Source organism: Dermacentor albipictus, chromosome 1 (assembly GCF_038994185.2).
Source record: "Dermacentor albipictus isolate Rhodes 1998 colony chromosome 1, USDA_Dalb.pri_finalv2, whole genome shotgun sequence".
Lineage (NCBI taxonomy): Eukaryota > Metazoa > Arthropoda > Arachnida > Ixodida > Ixodidae > Dermacentor > Dermacentor albipictus.
Window position 1 is genome coordinate 269992493 of NC_091821.1, and position 20075 is coordinate 270012567.

General features: G+C 45.1%; 1 protein-coding gene across 1 annotated transcript in view; it reads right to left on the reverse strand.

The window, feature by feature from the left end:
• Window positions 1–6190: 6190 nt before the first annotated feature.
• Mitofilin (inner membrane mitochondrial protein mitofilin) overlaps window positions 6191–20075 on the reverse strand; it is a 119131-nt gene continuing 105246 nt past the window's right edge. The window contains exons 13-15 of the mRNA XM_065449568.1: window positions 13644–13872; window positions 11009–11370; window positions 6191–7979 (exon numbers count right to left, since the gene is read on the reverse strand). Of these exons, the coding sequence (XP_065305640.1) occupies window positions 7716–7979; window positions 11009–11370; window positions 13644–13872 (855 nt within the window). The 3' untranslated portion in view covers window positions 6191–7715. The remainder of the gene's footprint in view (window positions 7980–11008; window positions 11371–13643; window positions 13873–20075) is intronic.

Consider the following 20075-nt stretch of genomic DNA (forward strand, 5'->3'; position numbering starts at 1 on the left):
TCGAGAGCATCGACAAAACAAAGCTCAAGTTTATATGCTTATTATAAACATCAAAACAGACCAGTTCCAGTTTACACCTGCAGCGATATTACTTCCATATTACAGCTCACTCGTTACATCTAGCTGGTACAATCAGTCTAAGTATAAATGTTGAGCCGCAACAAGACAAAACTCCCTAAGAACATTTTCCTGACATTTGGATGCTCAGTGCATGGGAATGTTGGAAATGACACATTAAATTTGAACAAGCTTCTCATCGCCTTGATTAAATCGTTAGCATGGCAAATGCCTAGTGCATAAGAAAATTTCCTGAAGACGATTTCACATGAAGACAAATTTAAACATTATGGCTTAGTTGAACAAGGTTCGTGTCGGCTTTTTGCTGCATTCTGGGTCGTGGGGAAATGTAAAACATGGGTGTCATTTTTTCGCTGAGATGGTACACAAAGGTGCGCAGCAAATGCGCATGATGGAGTAGTTTTAGCGATAAAACTGCCAAGCATCTTTCATCCCACATCGCGAGCCCAAAAAGTGAACCCAGGGAACGCATGTGCAGCATCGTTGAAATAAGAAACACCAGGCAACACAAATGCACCGCAGTGACTAATACACGCACATGTACGGCCGCTTCAACAGCTCCGAAACAATATGGCGGAGGTGTGGCACGGGCCTATAGTAGGATACAACTTAAAAAAACAGCAGTTGGCAACCAAGGCACATGGACCGTGTGGGGTGGTGTTACTCCGCCTGCCAATCACAGAAGCAAAAATCATCGTTATGCAACCTTTTTAAAATGGCGTCGTACTTGACACCCCCGGAGCGTCTGCTGTTGTCTTTTCAGCGGCGGAAGCGATGAGGTCTGCGACAGACGTGGACAAAGTGTATGGAGTCCAAGCATTTCACTCTTCAAAAGTCCGCGGTGCAGTTCATTTCACTGCTGACCCCGTTTTACTCATGAAACTTCATTGCCAACTGAAGTGAAACTTGGCAATAAATAGTTGCAGTGAACAAGCATTTTATTTCAGTTCAATAAAGAATTAGGCTTTGGGTCAGAGAGCAAACGGGTATAGACGATATTCTAATTGACATCAAGAGAAAAAATGGAGCTGGACAGGTCACGTAATGCGCCAGTTAGATAACCGTTAGACCATTAGGGTTACAGAATGGGTACCAAGAGAAAGGAAACGCAGTCGAGAATGGCAGAAAGCTAGGTGGAGCGATGAAATTAGGAAATTCGCGGGCGCTAGTCGGAATCGGTTGGTGAAGGACAGGGGTAATTGGAGATTGCAGGGAGAGGCCTTCATCCTGCAGTGGACATGAAACAGGCTGCTGTTGGTGATGAATGTTCCGCTATAACAGATAAGTGAAAATGTACAAAATTATGCGCTTATGATTATATTTTCGTAGTTACCACCTTATTTAGGTAACAGGGAAGTTTGAAGTAGGAACTATTTACAGCCTCGCGGAGGAACAGTGGCTGGCGGTTATGAGGGCCTGGGCGGGGCTTCACTGCAGACTTGTATCCGACTATATTAAACGGCATCACCACCCTGAAGGGCGGGAGCCGGCGCTGACATCGAGGCACCCGACTCCATTCTAAAACCCCTTTATTCTTTACTCTACTCTAGGGTGCCTGAATGGTCTCTCCCTCACAGCCGTTACGTAAAGGGAGGGGACAATCGCTTTGTCTGCTAATACATCCACCATTACATATCTCATTCCCTACGGAATGCACGTATATAGCACAAGTTTCTTTTGCAACCAAAGCCATTTCGCACAAGAGAGACTGGTCACAATATGCACGTCTATGCTCAAACACTGTTTGCAGGCTTAAACTACATTGATTTAGCTGTCGCACGCCGTCTTTTGTCACCGCAACTTCTCCTCAGTGGACTCCTCAGTGGACTCCTCGGTGGCGTGCGGCCTGTCAGCTGCTTGGTATAGTATTTCTCATTGTGCGCTTGGGACCCACCTTACCCGGTTAAAGCCTTTCTTTCACCACCTATAGTGCGGGCCATCGTAGCTCTGACAAATCTCGATGTGGGGATAGTAAAGGTTTATCAGATCGCTCTATTTCTCTTTAAGCTGATGGAGGGTGTGCAATGCATTGACATAAATGAATGCATTGATTATGCATTGACATAAATGAATCTTGCATTATTTTTGTGCTACCATTGAGGAAAAAAAAAAAAACTTCTTACACATCTCTAGGAGGGTACAAAGAGTAATAACCGTGTTGCTACTGTCATAGACATGCATTTCTGAACTTGCCTAACATATGAAAGCGCCCTATCAGTGAGCACCTTACATATGTTGGTCTCGCACACTGCAATGCAAGTGAAAAACTAATGAACCCGACCCGAGAACATTTGCATCATATTGCATGACTTATTGGAACCTGCGAAAAAATATTTTAAACAACCCAGAGCATGACTATTCAAACACGAGCGCAAGACTATCAACAGCTACACAATTGGAAAACACACCCGTACATATCCAAACAGAGTGCAAAAAACATGAAAACTAAATTCATGTCCCCCCCCCCCCCAAAAAAATCTACAAAGCCAGCCCACGCAGCACATGTTCGAAATAACTTTTTTATTCATCTGAACATGTGTTATGCGTGGCAGCTTACGGTGTTTTGCGATGCAAGAGTATATATATATATATATACATCTTTCAATTATATACCTGTTGATAAGCCACGACCCCTCTTTTTTTCTGCGCAGTTTTCAAGTCAATATGAGCCATCAAACTGCTATAAAACCCTTATTACTGCACCACTTTATTCTGCCAAGACGGCGAAAGGGAGAAAGCCTACTCACAATAGTCAAAATAATTTACAGTTGCTGTTATCAGCTTGTTCTCGCATACGACAGGCTATACGACAGCAGACAGCCTATGCACTCCATAGCTTAAGGGTAGACATGTTTCAGAATCCCACTTCCGTTAATAAAGTGAAGTAGATGAAATTTATGCACAATATGGAGCTTATTCTCCTATTTTCGAATATTTTAGTTTCTCAGTATCTTGTCCTCGGACCTCTCCACTGATTGTCACTGCTATGCATGGGAACTTATTTAAAGCTGTGAGGTCCAACCGTTAGAGCAGAATGATCTCGCTGTAAATATATTTCCCTTATTTTTCGTCTTCATGATGCCCGCCTCCACAGTCTCCTGAATTCTGCGGTGAAACCCACCTCAATCGGTCGTGGCCAAATCAACATCATCAAAAATTGCTTTAAATTACAATATATCCTAGACACTCGCACTATACACATCCCTGCGGTATATGGTACTTTCATGTCTTTGTGCATGCGCATGCACAATTCGATGAACTGAGTCAGATTAAGTACAACAATTTGTGCGCACAAGTAGCAAAAGTAGCACAAAATTAAAAAAGGAAAACGAAGTTTGAAGTTTCCAATAATTGCAGATGATCAATTTGCATGAAATTTGGCAAGAGTGCAGACAAGTCTTTCCCGAAGATGTGTAAAATTTCAAAATTCTATTGCTGCATAGGCGGTACCTTCAGAACTCTTGTGAGCTTCCTCTAGCCAGGTTTTCTTTGCTACTCTGCAATGATGACATTTAGCTTTGGCTGTCTGTGTTAGAGATGCTTTTGATTTTTCTCCAGGCAATCGGAGCGATCAACTCCTGAGTTGAAAGGATGCCGAACTACTGTAGAACCTCCTCAGAGCCTTTGTTGAACCAGAGTATGGCTAAAGAAGTGGCCATCTTCACAACAGTGCATGAAGATAATCTTATTTTGGAGCACAGCAACCAAACCTTGCTTTCAAGACAGCCAAATTTTGGGGTTTACTCTGAATACAACAGAAGATCAGCTCTTCATCTGTCAGCCCTGCAACTGAGTGCTGATGAAAATTGGAGAATGAGCTGGTGCAGACTCAGTCGGGGCTATTGCTTGCTTATTGTTACATCAGGAAAAATCACCATCTTGGCAAAACTTGTGAGCCTTACCAGCAGATCATGAATGGAAAAATGAAGCCCATGCAGCTGCCATGCGTCCATTAAGCCCCATCCACACTAGTGGAAAAATGCGCGCAGCACGGCGCCGGCGTCGAATGCGGGAGCGGCAGTGCAGCCACGCCAAATGGCGGTGAGCCACTGCGACAGTCACGTGAAAGCGTGGAAATCTCGCCTCCTCTTTTTTTACTCTGCGTGTAGGTGCGATATGTCGCGTGCTTTTTCCTTCATCCACTAACATATCAGTGCTGTGTTTACGTTCTTCATTCTTAATGCGAGTCACGTCTTATGAAGATGGCGTCGTCATTGCCACTGGTCATAATCATGTTGATGTGCTACCTTCTGTTGCAGTGTCGTCACATTCAAAAGACAAGGAGAATAAGGTACTGAGTGTTGCTTCTGCGTCCTTCTCTTGTCTTGTCATAGAGAATCAGATATGGTGCACTGTCTCCGAAAACCTTTCCATTGGGACGTCTCGGTTTAGACTCATCATTGTAAAGAACAATTGCAAACCATGACAGTTAAAACAAGTGCGAACGAGACCAAACCAAGCAAACCAAAACAAGCATGAGCGAGAGCTGATGCGAGCAGACGATAGTACGAAATGAGCATTCCAGCTGACACGAGACCCAAGTACGAATTGAGCGGTTATGTGGATATGCATGACACCAGTTTCCCACGCGCGCCTCATTGAAGGGGCCGCTCTCATTGGTCTCCTCCGCTTGCGGCGCGTTTACCACCGCCGCAAGCCGTGAAAAACGGGTCCAGGACCGATCCCTCCCACGGCAACAAAAAGTTGCCATAAGGCAGATTTCATGGCACGCGTTTTGCCGGAAGCGGCACATCACGCATTTTTCTGCTAGCGTGGCTGGGGCATTAGTCTATTTTCACAGTCTTCTAGCTGGAGAAACACCTTGATATTTTTATACATGAAAATAAAATGTTGAAGTGCAGTTTTGCGATCAAAATCTAAAATCTTATTCTTTAAAAAAAAAAACGTGATTTCGTGACCCACATCTCGCCTTAAGGCGCCTAACAACAACGAAAGCTTGTTAACATTGAAAACAGCAAAGTGCAGTTGCCTTGAGGTTTTGCTCACTGCACTTTGAGTAAAAATGGTGCATGAGAAAAAAAAAAAAGAGTTCTTGCATTATGTTTAGTATGTTGCTCTAAACACGCATACCACACACACAAACTTGCTTTACCTCTTCATGTTCTTTGCATTAGGTCACAGCTCATGTCACTGATCTCATACCGAGATTCAGTCAACGCAAATTCAAAAGGTGCGGTGCAAGTGACATAGTGTGGCCCTACAGTGCCACACCAAACCTGACAATAAAGTGAACACAATAGACTCGATGCTGACATCTACAGGTGCTATGATTTGTCCGGTGATGTAAAATCCTAGAACTGCTACAGCCTAGTCAAGCTATTAAGTCATTTTGATGCATGTGTTGTTAAAGGAGTACCGACATAAAAATTTTATGTCCCGCATATTAGGTGGCAGTCGATTTCATAGTCACGGTACGAAGCCTCAATTTCTTGGAAGTGCCACAAATAATTACAGCGACTTTTATACGGCCTGTTCAAAATGCGTGCCATGCTCAGTGCTACTTCGGATGTGAAAAAGTAGACTTGGCAGAACCCGCCAGTCAGCCTGGTGTGGTGGTGGAAAGGCATACAATGACTGCATTGCTAAAAACTGCCAGATTGGCAGCTTTCAATTATGTGCTTCTTTTGGAAAGGCAGGAGGACAAGCTCTCCTCTATTGTCCCACCATGTGCTGAATGGACTCAACTTTTGGCAGCACAGCTATAGTGTGCGTGTACTTCAGTGGTGTCTGGTACCACAAGACCACCATAACAGGTTTCGAACTGGTTGCATTCAAAGGTAACGTAAATAATGTGCTTTCAAGGGGTTGAGGCTCTATAGCACAGACTCTACAGGTATCCAACAAGGCAATAGTAACGAGACAAAAATTATAAGAATTTTAAATAAAGTAGAGAGAGAGAGAAAAAGTTTGCTGTTGATGCTGACAAATGATGATATAAAAACAGCTTACACAAAGCCATCAGAAAAGGTGCATTGAAACCTATATCTGAAATGGCAGTGAAAGTTTCTCACACACAGAACTCATGCATGCTGACATTTGTGTTGCTTCTGATTTGAAGTCATGAGATTGTTTTTTCCAGACATGTTAAAAATGAGATTAGGAACCTTGCTTTTAAATTTATTAGCTAGACAAAGAGAGCCAGAAAATATAGGACTTAACTAAGTACATGAACCAAGTTATTCCTACAGAAACAGCTGCTGGTTAATTCACAGTGGCAAGAAAATTATACCAGGAAGCGCTTCACCCACAGTGCACGGGTGACACAAACATTTCAAACATGCACCATGAACCAATAAAAGCAGTCACTGCTACTTCATATTGCTCTGCATTTGTACCTGCAGCGGCAAGTGGGAACCGAGTTTAATAGGTGCTCCACAGTAATGGCATTGTAGGTATATTCCGTTGTGCGATACCAGCTTTTAAATAGCAAAAATGCCACCCCTTGATTGAGAAGGTAGTTGTGCATACAACCACAAAATACCTGAATCAAAATGCATGAGGCCTGCTGGTAAAGTTGCCATGCTTACCCACACTTTCAAGGGCTTTCAGCTCAAAGCACTGCAAAGCACGTGGGTTATGCACTGACAGGCCTACTACACAGCTGTTCCACTTCCAAATGCCAGAAAAGTGCAGCATGGCTTCTAGTACATTTTGGTATCCACCACATTATTTATAGCACACAATTCACTTTGACACATCTAAATTAAACACTTCAGCACTGCGTCAAACATTTTAGCACTGCATCAAAAAGGACAAGTATAATAGCTTTATGTCAAAGACATAGACATGTATGCACGCACCACCAGACAAAAATTTTATACAGGAATTTGTGTCCATGACGATTTAGTATCAGCTCCTGTGCCATTTTTAAACTTAATTTACATGATTCTGAACTGAGCTAGCTTTTCAACAGACATGATCTCAGTACACCACCTTGAAAAGAAAAACTACATATAACAAGATGTCCCAAAGCCCTGGCAGTAAAATAAGGCTACCTGGAGGCTATACCATCAGTTCTCACATAAAGAGGACACAGGGCCATTAGTTTCTTTTCCCCATGCAGAGCTGTAATTTTAGGCCTTGGCCCTCAGTACTGACTTCTCACTATCAGTCTTAAATTTTGCCATGTCTTGCCACAGCAGTCAAGCAAGACCATAGTTCAAATGTCACACACAAGGTTTCACAAGAAACACCTCCAATTTCACAAACCCAATCGGTGCACAGTTCTGCATCATAAGCATGCTGAGCTGCACTACTCAGATTCATATTCACAAAGCAAACAAGCTTGGTGCAAAAAAATGAAACAGTGGGGAGAGTGGAGAAATTATAAAAAAACTTTTCTGCCAGTCAGAATCCCCCTTCTACAGCTCTCTTTCATGGATCATGCCACCTTCATGGCAGTGACCAGTGCATGATATATTGATGCAATAAGCAGCATTGACCAGTCATTACAACAAAAGATGGTCAAAAGGAGCACTCCAAGAGAGTAGCTTGACAACCCCAGACCACACACCAATGGCAATATTTCTATCTGAAAACTGTCCTTCAAGGGCATGGAGAATCTAGAAAGTGCCTTTGATTTACACAGCGTACCAGTATCGATGAAAATGTTTGAGTTACTCAGCATCTTCGGCAATAGTGGCTGCAGCAAAGGCCATAAGGGCTGATGCTGCCTGGCGTGCTTCAAGATGCAGACGGAGCTCATGTATCCAGTCTTGGGCTACCAGCCGTGGCTGGCCACGCAGTTGACTAGCATAGCGTAGGGCTTGTTCCAGGTTCTCATGCTGGAGCCAATAGCGCACCCGCGAGAGGACATCAAATGTGTCCCACTTTTCTGGATTGACTCGCTGTTCATCTGTAAGCTCCTCCTCGGGCAGCTCCTGCAGGTAGTCAATGACAGGCCTTTCACATCAGAGAGGGTACAAAATGTTATAAAAGCACGCCAGAGGGGGCAGTCTGAAGGTATGTACAGTCGAACCCAAATATATCGAACCCATTTACATCGAATTATTCTATATATTGAACAATTTCTGGACACGGTATAGTTACAATGAGTATATATAGCAAAAATTATGCTTACATCGAAACAACAATAGCAGCGACTCCCGATCTATCGAACGTCAAACGGCAGAAAAGTGCCCCCAGAAGTTGGCTTTCCCTCATCATGGCGGGGAAACCCGGCGGCGCGGCTTCATCCAACCGCTCTCCCTACCGTGACCGCGCTGCCTTGGACGAGCCGTCGACACCCCCCTGCAAAAAATTATCCTGGCCCGCCCGCAGCACTTGCTCAGACAGCCAATCAGAGGCTCTTGTGCACTCGTCGTGCAAGATGGCAAAAGTACGAGTTGTCTCGCTGCTTTTCTGGTTCATTGTGGGTGAGCCTTGTGGGCCTTCTCCTGCAGTGCTGCCGTGATGAAGCGGCCGAATTCGCCTTTTGTCGTGAAGCTCAAAATCATAAATCGGGTCGAAGGCGGTGAGAAGTCGGATGTTCCCGCAGGGTACAAGATTCCGAGGAGCACTCTCAACATGACCTTGAAGAATAAGGGGAAGATTCGGACTGAAGCAGCCAAACTCGCCACCCAGTGCCCTTGGCGTCTGACGCGTATGCATGGCCGTGTACGAGTAGTTCATACGAAATTACTTCAGCCGTGCTGGCTTCCACATGCTCGGTGTTGACTGTAAATTCTGATGGATGCGACGAAGCCGTTGCCGGTGTTGTCGAAGTTTGGAGTGACCTGTCAGAATTTCTAGAAGCTGTTGATGAATCAACGGTGGATGAGTTTGTGAGCGTAAATGATGGTGTCGCAACCACAGGAGAGCCAGAAAATGAAGACTACATTGCCGACATCGTACCGAGCACAAGTTAAAGTGGGCACAATGAGGAACGCAAGGACAGTCCTGTGCCCAAATCCTCCAAAGTGATTGGTGCGCTCGCACTAGTCCGATGCTTCTGCACAAATGCGGAAGGCTGCGGCCTCAGATGCTCCGACTCCTTAGACAACGTGAAGAAGTGCGTGCGTCGCAGGCAGCGAAATTGCCCAAGCAGAAGAAAATGCAGGACTATTTCGTGCGAAACTAAACTAGTTTCATCAATAAAGTGATTTTATAAATGGTATGTGCTTTTATGACATCCAATTATTTAGCAGGCTTATATCGAATTATGCTCTATATCGAACTGATGGGCGTTTTTTTTGCGAGTTCGATATAGCCGGGTTCGACTGTACTATACGTGTCAAATGAAACAGGAACAGCAGGCTGTGTGGTCAAAGGATAACTGCAGGTATCTTGCGCGCCGTCTAGTCATGACCATTTACATGCGTGCATGTCTGGTTTGACTGCAATGTGCAATTTTCATTTCTGTTCTGGTTCTCTTTTGTTTGAAAGCAAGAAATGATGCCGGTACAGTGCAAACTGTTCCCTGCGCACCACTGTTCAGGTTTCATCTTCCACCGATAGCACATATGGTTTTGCTGAACTGTGCGATGATGCTTCCTCTACACTGCAATATTTTCGTTTATGTTCTGGTTCTCTTTTTACTTCAAAGCTAGAACAGTGGAGAAATTATAAAAAAAACTTTTCTGCCAATCAGAGCCTAACCATCAACAGCTTATCATTCGAAAATGAGAAAAGAAAAATCAAGGAAAACAGAAGCTAAAACACCATATTTACTCGAATTTAGGCTGGCCCCGATTCTAAGCCAACCCCTGAATGTCCGAAGCAGAAAACTTACCTCGAATGTAGGCCAAACAAAATGTGAAGACAGCATTCACAGAATGAAAACAGCATTTATTTAATATGAACATGCTGAGCTGACTCTACTTCATCATCGCTGCTAGCCTCATCACTATCTTCCTTACTGCTGTCATCTCGCTGCGACACATGCAAAGAGTCTCCTGTTGCCTCCTTCAACGATGAACATTTTTCTCATCGATGCTGAAGTCTCGCCCGGCTTGAACATTTGACGATGCCTGTGCAGCTAGCACAACTTTTTGTTTGAAGTTGTCACTATAGTGGCATCGCCTGTTTAGTGCCATTATAATAATGCCACGTCGCAACAAAACGGTAACATTGCTCGTGTACAGCCTCCCACATTTTTAGTTACATCACGCGAGCATCCATCATGCGTCATTTTAGGGCCTTAAAACGGCGATAATCAGAAACTGGCAGAAGTACCCTCAGGCGCACTAAGCACTTTTCTGTGCAAGGGTCATCTAATACGATGCTCCCTTCAGGATGACGCGCAAGAATATTATAGTGTTCTTGCACGATATAGCTAAAAATGCGGAGGCTGTACTTCAGTTGGCTACTGGCGCGGCTAGTAGCAGCTGCAATACTGACTTTTCTAGATGGCTCTAGCTATGCACCACATTAATCATTTTCAATTAAAAACTGATGCGTTGTTTAAAATCCTCAAATCTAAGCCAATCCTACTGTTTGGTATATGATTGTGTGGAAAAAAAAAAAACTATCGGCTAGATTCGAATAAATACGGTATTGCAGTATAAAGGGAGCATCATCGCACAGCGCTGTCAAGTCGTATGTGCCCACCTGACAATAATGATGACTGGAAGGCATGCACTAAACCTCCAGTTCTGCTTCAGTCATGCGCTCTGCATTTCATTTGATGTCGACAGTACAAGTACATTATATGAAAATCAGTGCACTGATGTCTGTGTGAAATATACGAGTGACAGTGACGGTCACTTGCTGGAATTCTAGAACTGTTATGTACAGTGCGCACATGCACCACTCCAAGTTTCTTTGTTGGGGAGAGTTCCTGATTAAAAAAAGCAGGTATCATTTCCATGCATAGGATCTGCTATAAATGCATGAATGTTGAAACATCACCTAGCAATTCACAGCCACTCAAGCATACACAAGTTACATAGAGAAGACTGCAGTTGCTGACCTTGGGGTAGATGACACACAGCGATTGCAAGTAGGAGGCCAAGTATCGAAGTAGCGATGAGGGTCTCTGGTCATCAACAAGGGCAACACGACGGCAAGCACGCTCCACATGTGCAAAGCGCTCTTTCAAGGCTATTTCTGGGTAGACCCCACGTGTCAGGGCTTCCTCAGGGATGGAGGCCAACACAAGGGGCACATAAGGGCTCATTGGTGCTGCCCGCTCCACAAGCTGCACGTCTGCGGTCAGCGACTGCGGCCCACTGGTGCCACTGGCTGGTCCGTGGACTAAAGTGTGCCTCAGGCCCTGGCAGGCAAGCCAGAGACCCTTGGCCTGTTGTGACAGCCGATCCAATTCATCTCGTGCTGAGAAAAAACAAGGCACACACGCCTACTTAGTTTCTTGTGCAAGAAGGCGATATCACAATGATGCAGACTAGTGTGAGCGTACAAAATGTGCATAAGTGCTTAGCATATACCGTACATACCACATAGTACGGAATATAGGTCGAGGTTTTTTCAAAAAAATATTACTAAAAGGGCACCCCTTGACTTATATACCGGCCCTTGGCACAACCTGAATACTCATCTGGCAACATGTAGGAACGCAGACTTTTAGGCATCCGCATCGTTGTCGCCTCTTTGGTGACTAACGCGGCCTAGGCAGTTGGACTGACGCCATCTTCCCTTCTTGAGCAGCAATCGTTCCTGGAGTTGCTAATTTCCCGACAACCCGCAAAATGAGTACGAGTACTCGACGTCAGTTCACCGCGGTGTTTAAAAAGAGTAATTGAATATACTGAAATGTATGGGAACATGTCCGTCCAGCGGCAATTTGGCGTCTCGGGAAAAAGCATCCGGTACTGGCGAATGCAGAAAGTCAAGCTGTCTGCCTGCAACACGCGGAAGACGTCCTTCTGCGGGCGCCGCGCGATGCACCCGGAGCTCGAAGACAAGATGGCGGTTTTCGTCCGTGAGCATCGTGCCAGATCTTTGCCAGTGACAGCAGAACTCATCCGCATCAAAGCTATCGAGATCGCCCGAGAATCTGGACTACCCAAGGAAGAATTCAAGGGCTCCATTTACTGGGTTCGTTGCTTCATGCGACGTCAGGGATTCACACTTCGGCGGCGCACATCAATCTGCCAGAAGCTGCCAGAGGCATGCGAGGACAAGCTGGTCGAATTCCAGCGCTATGTTATCCGTCTCCGGCAGCAGCATGGCTACATGTTGGGACAGATCGGCAACACTGATGAAACGCCGGTGTGGTTAGACATGCCGTCACCAACCAGAGTGTGCGAATGCGGCGCAAAAAAAGTCAAGCTTCTTTTTTATGGGAAACAAGCACTTATGCTTCACAGTGATGCTCGCGTGTACTGCAGACGGCAGAAAGCTGCCCCCATAGATAATCTTCAAGAGGAAGACAATGCCGAAAAAGGCTTTCCCGCGGGATGTTGTTGTTCGCGTGAATGAAAAGGGCTATGTGGACGAGGCCCTCATGCACAATTGGATCAAGACCGTCTGGAATCAGCGACCTGGCACACTCCTGCGGTGTCCGAGCATGCTTGTCTTGGATGCCTTTCGCGGGCACTTGACCGCAGGTGTGAAGCAGGCACTGCGAGACGGGAGGACGGAGCTCGCTGTCATTCCGGAGGGCATGACGTCAACACTTCAGCCACTGGACGTCGTGCTCAACAAGCCTTTTAAAGAATGTGTCCGTGAACAGTATAATCATTGAATGGCCGGTGACAACCCGACAACCCAGCTGCACAGGCCACCTCTCGCCACTGTGGCCACATGGGTGTCGCAGGCTTGGCGCTCGCTGCCGGACGATATGGTGGTGCGGGCATTCAAGAAGTGTTGCATTAGCAACTCCTTGGATGGCATCGAGGATGACATGTCGTGGGACGCAGCCAGTGAAAAGCAGTCGTCTCTGGACGAGAGTTCAGACAGCTCGTACGAATGAGCAGGTGACGAGTCTGGCGGCACCACTAAATAAAACGAAGTTTTGTGCCTTATAATCTTTACGTTGACTTCTTTGCTTCAATGTAAGGGGGTCGACCTATATTCTGCCTCGAACTATATTCCGCATTATACGGTACTCTACTAAGGGGCGCTCTTGTGTAAAGGCTGCCTGCCCACTTTGGCGGGCAAAATTTTGGGGAAAAAATTCAATACATCCTGTCAAAAAGCAAAGTTAGTTCCAGTGCCACTAGATGACGCTAGCTGCTTTTCCGTCAACACCGCTGCTGCATCTTTATTTCTTTGTGTGGCTTGTTGTCTCGACTGTGTTGGCAGTGTCTCCAGTCAGATCAGTGGCATTTCACCTCTAGAGAAGAGAGCCCTGTTTGGGTCAGTAAAATAAACTAATAAAAACGTTTATTATATGTCATTTGTGCTTCTCTTACCCTCTGCTAAAGTTGCGGAAACAGTACGATCCTTTAGCGAGCTGTCATCAGCCTGATTCGTGTAAGGGCCACATCCAGCCAAGATTCTATTAAAAAGTGCGGCCCTTACACCAGTATTTACGGTACTCATGATGCAACTAGCACTGGGCAGAAGTGTGCACTTGGAGTGCCGTTGTGATGCTCACCTGCTTGCCCCAGAACTATATGGTAGCAAACTGGAAATGCACCTACCTCTGAGGTAATCCTCCAAGCCCTGGAGCTTAGCAACTGAGGAAGACAGGGCCGCGTTGTGCTGTGCGCGTTCCTCAATGATTTTCTTCTCCAGCTCCAGGCCAAAGGTGCGGCTCAGCTCGTGTTTCTGCTCTTCCAGGGCCTCCTTGAGGTGTTCTGTGTGTGCGGCCACTTGGCGCCGCAGCTGCTGCTGCAGCTCGTGCTCAAATGCCTCCTGCTGCTTCACCAGCTGCACACAGACACCCTCCGTAAGCAGAGCAACACAGTACAAGATGCACACATAACACGTGTCAGAACAAGGGCAAACGTACAACATGCACATTATTTGTCAATTATGATGTTCAGTGCTCAGTGATGGAAATGTGATACTCGGACAGCATGGCAGCCGGCACTTTTTGTGCCACCGGTTATCGCTGAGGAGGCCAAATGTAGTTACGATGCAATAGGATTCTCACTTTCATGTGACACAAAAATGCATCGTCTCAATGTCACCAGTGCCCACCGATGGTGCAAGAAAGTATTGGCTGCTATGTTGTCTGAATATCGCGTTTCAATTGCTGAGCACTGTACTTTGGAAAACAAATGATGGAAAATGCTACTGGTTTCCACTGGCTGCTTTTTTTTTTAATTTGCATTCGTTTTCATAGGAAGAGACAAGCATGCACATTTCTACCTAACAATGACAGATGACATTAGCATTCCACTTCTGCAAGTTCTACATTTTGGTGTTGCCGCAGACAATGCTTACGTTTATGATTTATTCTGGGCAACAGAAGCAAATAGCACACTTAAACATGGCACATTGAACTGTGTCCACAGCAAAATGCCTTCACTGCCAAATTCAAGTGACCGATACTCGTGAAGCTATTAGACAATGCTACAACACCACTCAACTGCTACTCAACCTGCATTGAAGCAGACCGCACCCCTAACCGCAGGGGTGCTTGAGCTGGAGACAGTCCAGGATGACTTGAAACAAAATGGCTGAGACATTTTATTTAGAAGATGATATGGCAAGCCATGATACGGCATCCAAGGGAGAAAGCAGAAGACACTCCAGGATCCTCGAAACGAAAACATGCAGTGACCCCCTATATTCATGGAATTAGCGAACCACTGTTGGGAATTTTATTTATTTATTCATTTCCAATACTTAATATTAAGCCCTTACAGGCTGTTAGAGTGGGAGAAGAACATTTCAAACACATTTACACAAAAAGCATTTCCCGCCTCTGCTGAAACATTTCGGCCGAGTGGCATCCTGTGAATACATAGGCGTTGAGTCTGTTTTGTTCAACAATGGTTCGAATGTGTCAACCCTTGGCGTGTAAGGCTGAATGGCATGAGGGTGATTTGTACGAGCTGATACTCGTACTGGACGTTGTAGACATACGTGTGGATGTATTTTCAAGTTTTTATTATAAAGCTCATTTAGGAATTTCAGCTGCACTATTTTTCTTTGTTGAAACAAGGGTTTTAGACCGGCCCTGTAAAGGAGCACAGTCACGGATTGTTTTCTGTCGTAGCACACACAAAAAAAGAACCTGGCCTCTAGCCTCTGGACTCTTTCTAATTTACTAATTTCAGTTTGTGCTGTTCACAGGTGGAGCCATTCATGGATGCTCGCTTGGAGATCGTGCCTTGCATTACGTTGCACAATATAAAAGAGGTTTCATGGAAAGTATGAATGCAATGTAGGAGCAGGTAATGGCTACGCTCTTTTCAGGCAGCACATGATCAATGAAAGCTGACTGCCCAAGCATATACGTAACGCACACAATGCCTCAGGCACGGTGTGCGCGCTACGCACACATTTTCGGCAGTGTGCAAACTACAAAGAAAGCAGCGTAGGCAGAAAATATGACAAGACATGCCATGGGGCACTGAAAAACAAATTTCATGACAACACCAATGCACAAGCTGAGAAGCTTCCTGCACCTGTTGGTGGGAAGCTTGTCACCTGGTGCATCCCGCCTGTTGATGAGCAGCAGCAGCCACAGAAAAGACCTATAGACCCTTTCTATATATACACACACAAGTCCCAAAAGACTTCCCGTTAAGCACTCTAGAACACAAGTTGTGTTACAACAGCCTATAAAAATAGTTGAACCTTATTGATACGATCTCGTTTCCTACGATTTTCCGGCACAAATGTTTGTGATCGAGAACAAAGAAACTACGAGGGGGGTTCCAAAGCGATTCTTATGTGTAAATGCGAGAGCATTACTTGTCACTAAATGTGCTACTGAGTTATGTTGCTTATGAGATCACAATGCAAGACAACAAACTGGACATATTGCTATCTCTAAGCAGAGTTTTATTTGCAGAGTTCTCATTAAAGTAGCGTTTCACACACGTTGCATTGAGTGTTCTTTCTCGATGACAGCACTTTTTGGCATGATCGTACCACTTCGCTGAGCGATGACAATACTTTTCCGAGTGGCACCATGGTGTTGACACTACACTTCACCGAGTTTGTTGTCCATGATTCTGGCGACGGCGTCCGCGGGCTCCCGACAACATGGAAATTATGGCAATGCGAAAGGCAGAGTGAGCGGCTGCAGCTTGCCATGCTCACTCCATAGCCACTCGCTCTGCCATCTAGTGAATCGCCCGCCAGGCAGAGCCCAACCAAGTGTGCAGGCTGGAAGATATTAATCACTGTCACCTGTGGCAACGGTGGCGCGGTGGTTAGTACACTCGGCTACTGAGCGGTGGGGAGGAGGATCAAATCCTAACAGTGGCCATTTTTCTTAGATGAAGACGACGTAATTTGTGTGCCATTTTTCTGCCATGGCTTTCTGATGACATACAATGAGCCAAGTATTCCTATCACATTAAGAAATGGCACAATACGTTACACTTCTTTTTTAACGGTTGACATGCCAGATCACGAGAGAAAAATAACCCCATGCTTTTTAGCTTCACTGCGAGGGACAAAAGACGAAAGAGCTGCTCTGCATGGCTTTTGCACTGGTTTACATGCATACAGCACATTTACCACTCATTTTCTGAGTTTAAGATGAATCAGTTGCTATTTAATGAGTTCTGAAATAAACAATGCATTTATCGAAACCATTACGATCGAGGCAGGAAAGATACTAAAATTCTTCATTCATCATTTTAAATAAATACTCTTGGTTTTAAATAGCATAAGACATATATATATTTTTTTGGTTTTGTGTTTGCACAAATTTATTTTTTTAAATGTGATAGGTTTTTATTTTCGTTCCTTTTGGCCTTCTTTTTTTTTTCTTTTTGCAAGCCTGCAGTTACGCCAGTTTGCGTAGCGTAGCATCAGCGATGCTCGCTGCAATCTTTCATAGCCATATCACGGCTCAGAATAAAAACATGTGGCACAAATGGTGCAACGTAAGCTGGCAATAATATTTCCGACATGACAGACCACCACAAACAGTTTGGCAATTCACTCTGACAAGGGGCAGACGTACACGACTGACGTGATTCGACCCAGTTCGAAGAGCGTGCTGCCATCTTCTACATCGGCGGGGTCACTTAGGGTCGCCGTCCGTCCGGCTTGTTACGTCAATCTAGAGTGCACGCCCATTGGTGCAGGCTCATGTGCATCCGCCTTGGAAGAGTAAACGCCCCTTTTTTTTAAAGTTGTACCCGACTATAGCTGCAGCTACTGCTCCTTTACTTCAACACTGTGGCTTTGCTTCAGTACTCGCCCGCACATGTTATGTGAGAATGTTGGCATGCACTCAATCTCCTCTTCTGGTGCCAGAAAATCTCCTTGTGGGTTGTCGCACACTGCGTTCACAGCTATCGCCGCTGACCCTGTTGTGATAAGCATATTCATCTATCTGTTTCACAGCACGTTCCACAGCAGGGTTCATGCTGGTGTATATGACAAAAATTCAAGAATTTTCAAGGACTTTCAAGGCCCTGTGTGTGGATTTTCAAGGACCACATTCCCTGTTAGAAATCCAAATAAGACAGATGTTCAGGGGTAGACAGAGGCTTGAAATGATGAGAATTCACTGAAAAGGGGGATTGTCACTGGAGCCAACATTTTAACAAGGAAACTTGTCACAAAATGATGGCTCCAGCGATATTTCCTTTTTCGACCACTTCTCATCGTTTGTTAAGAGTTACACGGATGGTCACTTTCAGTGTGTTAGAAGATGCAAAATTTCGTTCGCTAAAGAAGATCAACCAAGCAAACACTCGCACAGTCCTTAGGTGGCCGCATTTCGCTTCTCCTGAATTTTTACATCAATGTCCAAGATCTCCTGCTGCTTGCTCTTGTCAGTCTTCCTTAGGCTGTTTGACTTCATGATGCAAGTCAGGTCATTCATTGCCTCCGCTTTTTCTGCATATGAGTCTGCTGAAGCTGTCGATTCTGTAACAGCGGCTTCTAGTTTATTTTTCTTCCTGCTGAGAATTTCAATCTCATCATCAATGCAGCATTTCTTCCTCTGTTTCACGTCTTCACGCTCCTGCTTTTTGTGTTTCCAAAAATGCACGGTAGTGGTTCCTCGCAGAAGCCACAGATGCTCTCGATTCCTTTGTGATGGGCAAATTGAAAATGCCACCTGCTATGTGTACAGCATCACAAATAATGAGCTGTGAAATGCAAGACACTTCTTTCATGTTCTCTATTGAAACCTGGCGATTCACGCTGAATCCTCTCCCTACAATTGCTTGGCCATGACTAAGTGTAAGCAGCAGTTTTACAACCGTCTAAAGCTCAGCATATGCTGAGCCAACATTTAAACGTTCATAGAAAAACTTGTCAAGTGTATACGAGCTCCTTTCAAATAGCTGCAACTCATGTTTGCACTCCTGTAGCAGCTCAATGAACTGTGCAAGCACAGTATCCCTTGAATGCTCATGGATTTTCTCTGCTGAAATGAGTGCATCCAGAACTTTCTTTGAGTCTTCCAGACACTCATCCAGCTTCGATGACATCTGCCTTGGGGTCTAGTGAAGAGAGGCCTCTCACAATGGGATATCGCAAGGGGCTCTTCAGGATAGTTTTTGTGACACTTAGAAGCAACTGCTTGCACTGCATGCAAAATGCAAATGCAGCTTTCACACTTACTTTGTGGCTTTTATGAAGCTGCTTGGCTGTGTGACCAACATCTATCTTCTTGAGGGGCACGTGGTTGTTTAAATCTTCAAAGTCAATCTTCAGGAGGCCAGTGAATCCCACTGATGAACAAAGAACAGAAGACTTGAGAAACTTTGTTAGCAGTTTTCTGAGAATATTCTCAAGGTCCTTTGCCAAGAAGAACATAGCTGGCTTATCTGTCTGAAAGTGTGTCAAAAATGGCTGGAGGGTCATCGTAATAGCAAGTGCAAACTTGAGCTTTGCTGCCACTAGTGGGTTACAGCAAAAGTCATCAACATTCTGAAAAGAAGCACACTTGGGAAGATTCACTTCCTTGCTTCTTGCCACTTCCACATACTCTTTGACGTCAGGCCAAAGAAGCAGAACCCGCTTTATCACCGGGACGTTCTCAATCCACCGATGTGCACAAAACTTGAGAGGAAACAGTTTGTCCAGTAACAGCTACAAAGTCTTCTCTCCGGGCAGGTGCATCAAGAAACAACCTACTCATACTTGAGAGCAAAATGTCCAAGCTCCATTTGCTTGCTGTAAGACCTGCCTTGTAGGCATTATGCACAGTGTGCAAGCACTTCACCTGATAGTTCTGTAGGTGCTCCTGCAGGCCCTTGAATGCCTTGAAATTCACATTGGGTCCGTCCATTAATAGTTGCACTATTTTACGTAACGGAAGTGGTTCTAAGGCATCAAGTAGTTTTTCTTGCAGGTCTTCAGCCTTGCATGGCCCATACACGCAGATGTGAAGTAGTGTACAGTGACCGACTGTGATGCATCCCAGTAACTTAGATGAACGTCCATTTGCTTTTGCTGGCAACTCTCATTCAGAGACTCGTTGAACAAGACAACATAGTAGTCACTGTTCTCTATTTCCCGCCGCAGAGAGGAAAGAAAGAATGGCCTCAAACCATGGCACGCAATATACGAGAACTTCTGCTCTCCACATGTGAAAGATCGTGCCACCTCACTGTCTGGAAACATTCTCTTAAACAATTCATTCGCCTGCGATGACGATTGATATGAATAGTGCGATGTTACAACCTTCAATGTCCACAGCATTTCTGCGTCCATCACAAGTTTATGCTTCTTGCATGCATCCATCAAGTTTGACGACTGCGATGGCGCTGGCTGTGGGTGGTTCATTAGCTTGACATTCAGATATCGTCAGGAAGCTCCTTATTATGCAGCTACTCCCAGCGGCTTGCATATGCTCTCTATGCTTCGCACTTTTTAGGTGGCTTTTTAGTGCCAATGGCAGTGATGTCGAAACACTTACAGCAAACTTTGCATTTTACCTTGTGCGGATATGACATGTCCGGTGCAAGCCACTATCGGTAGTT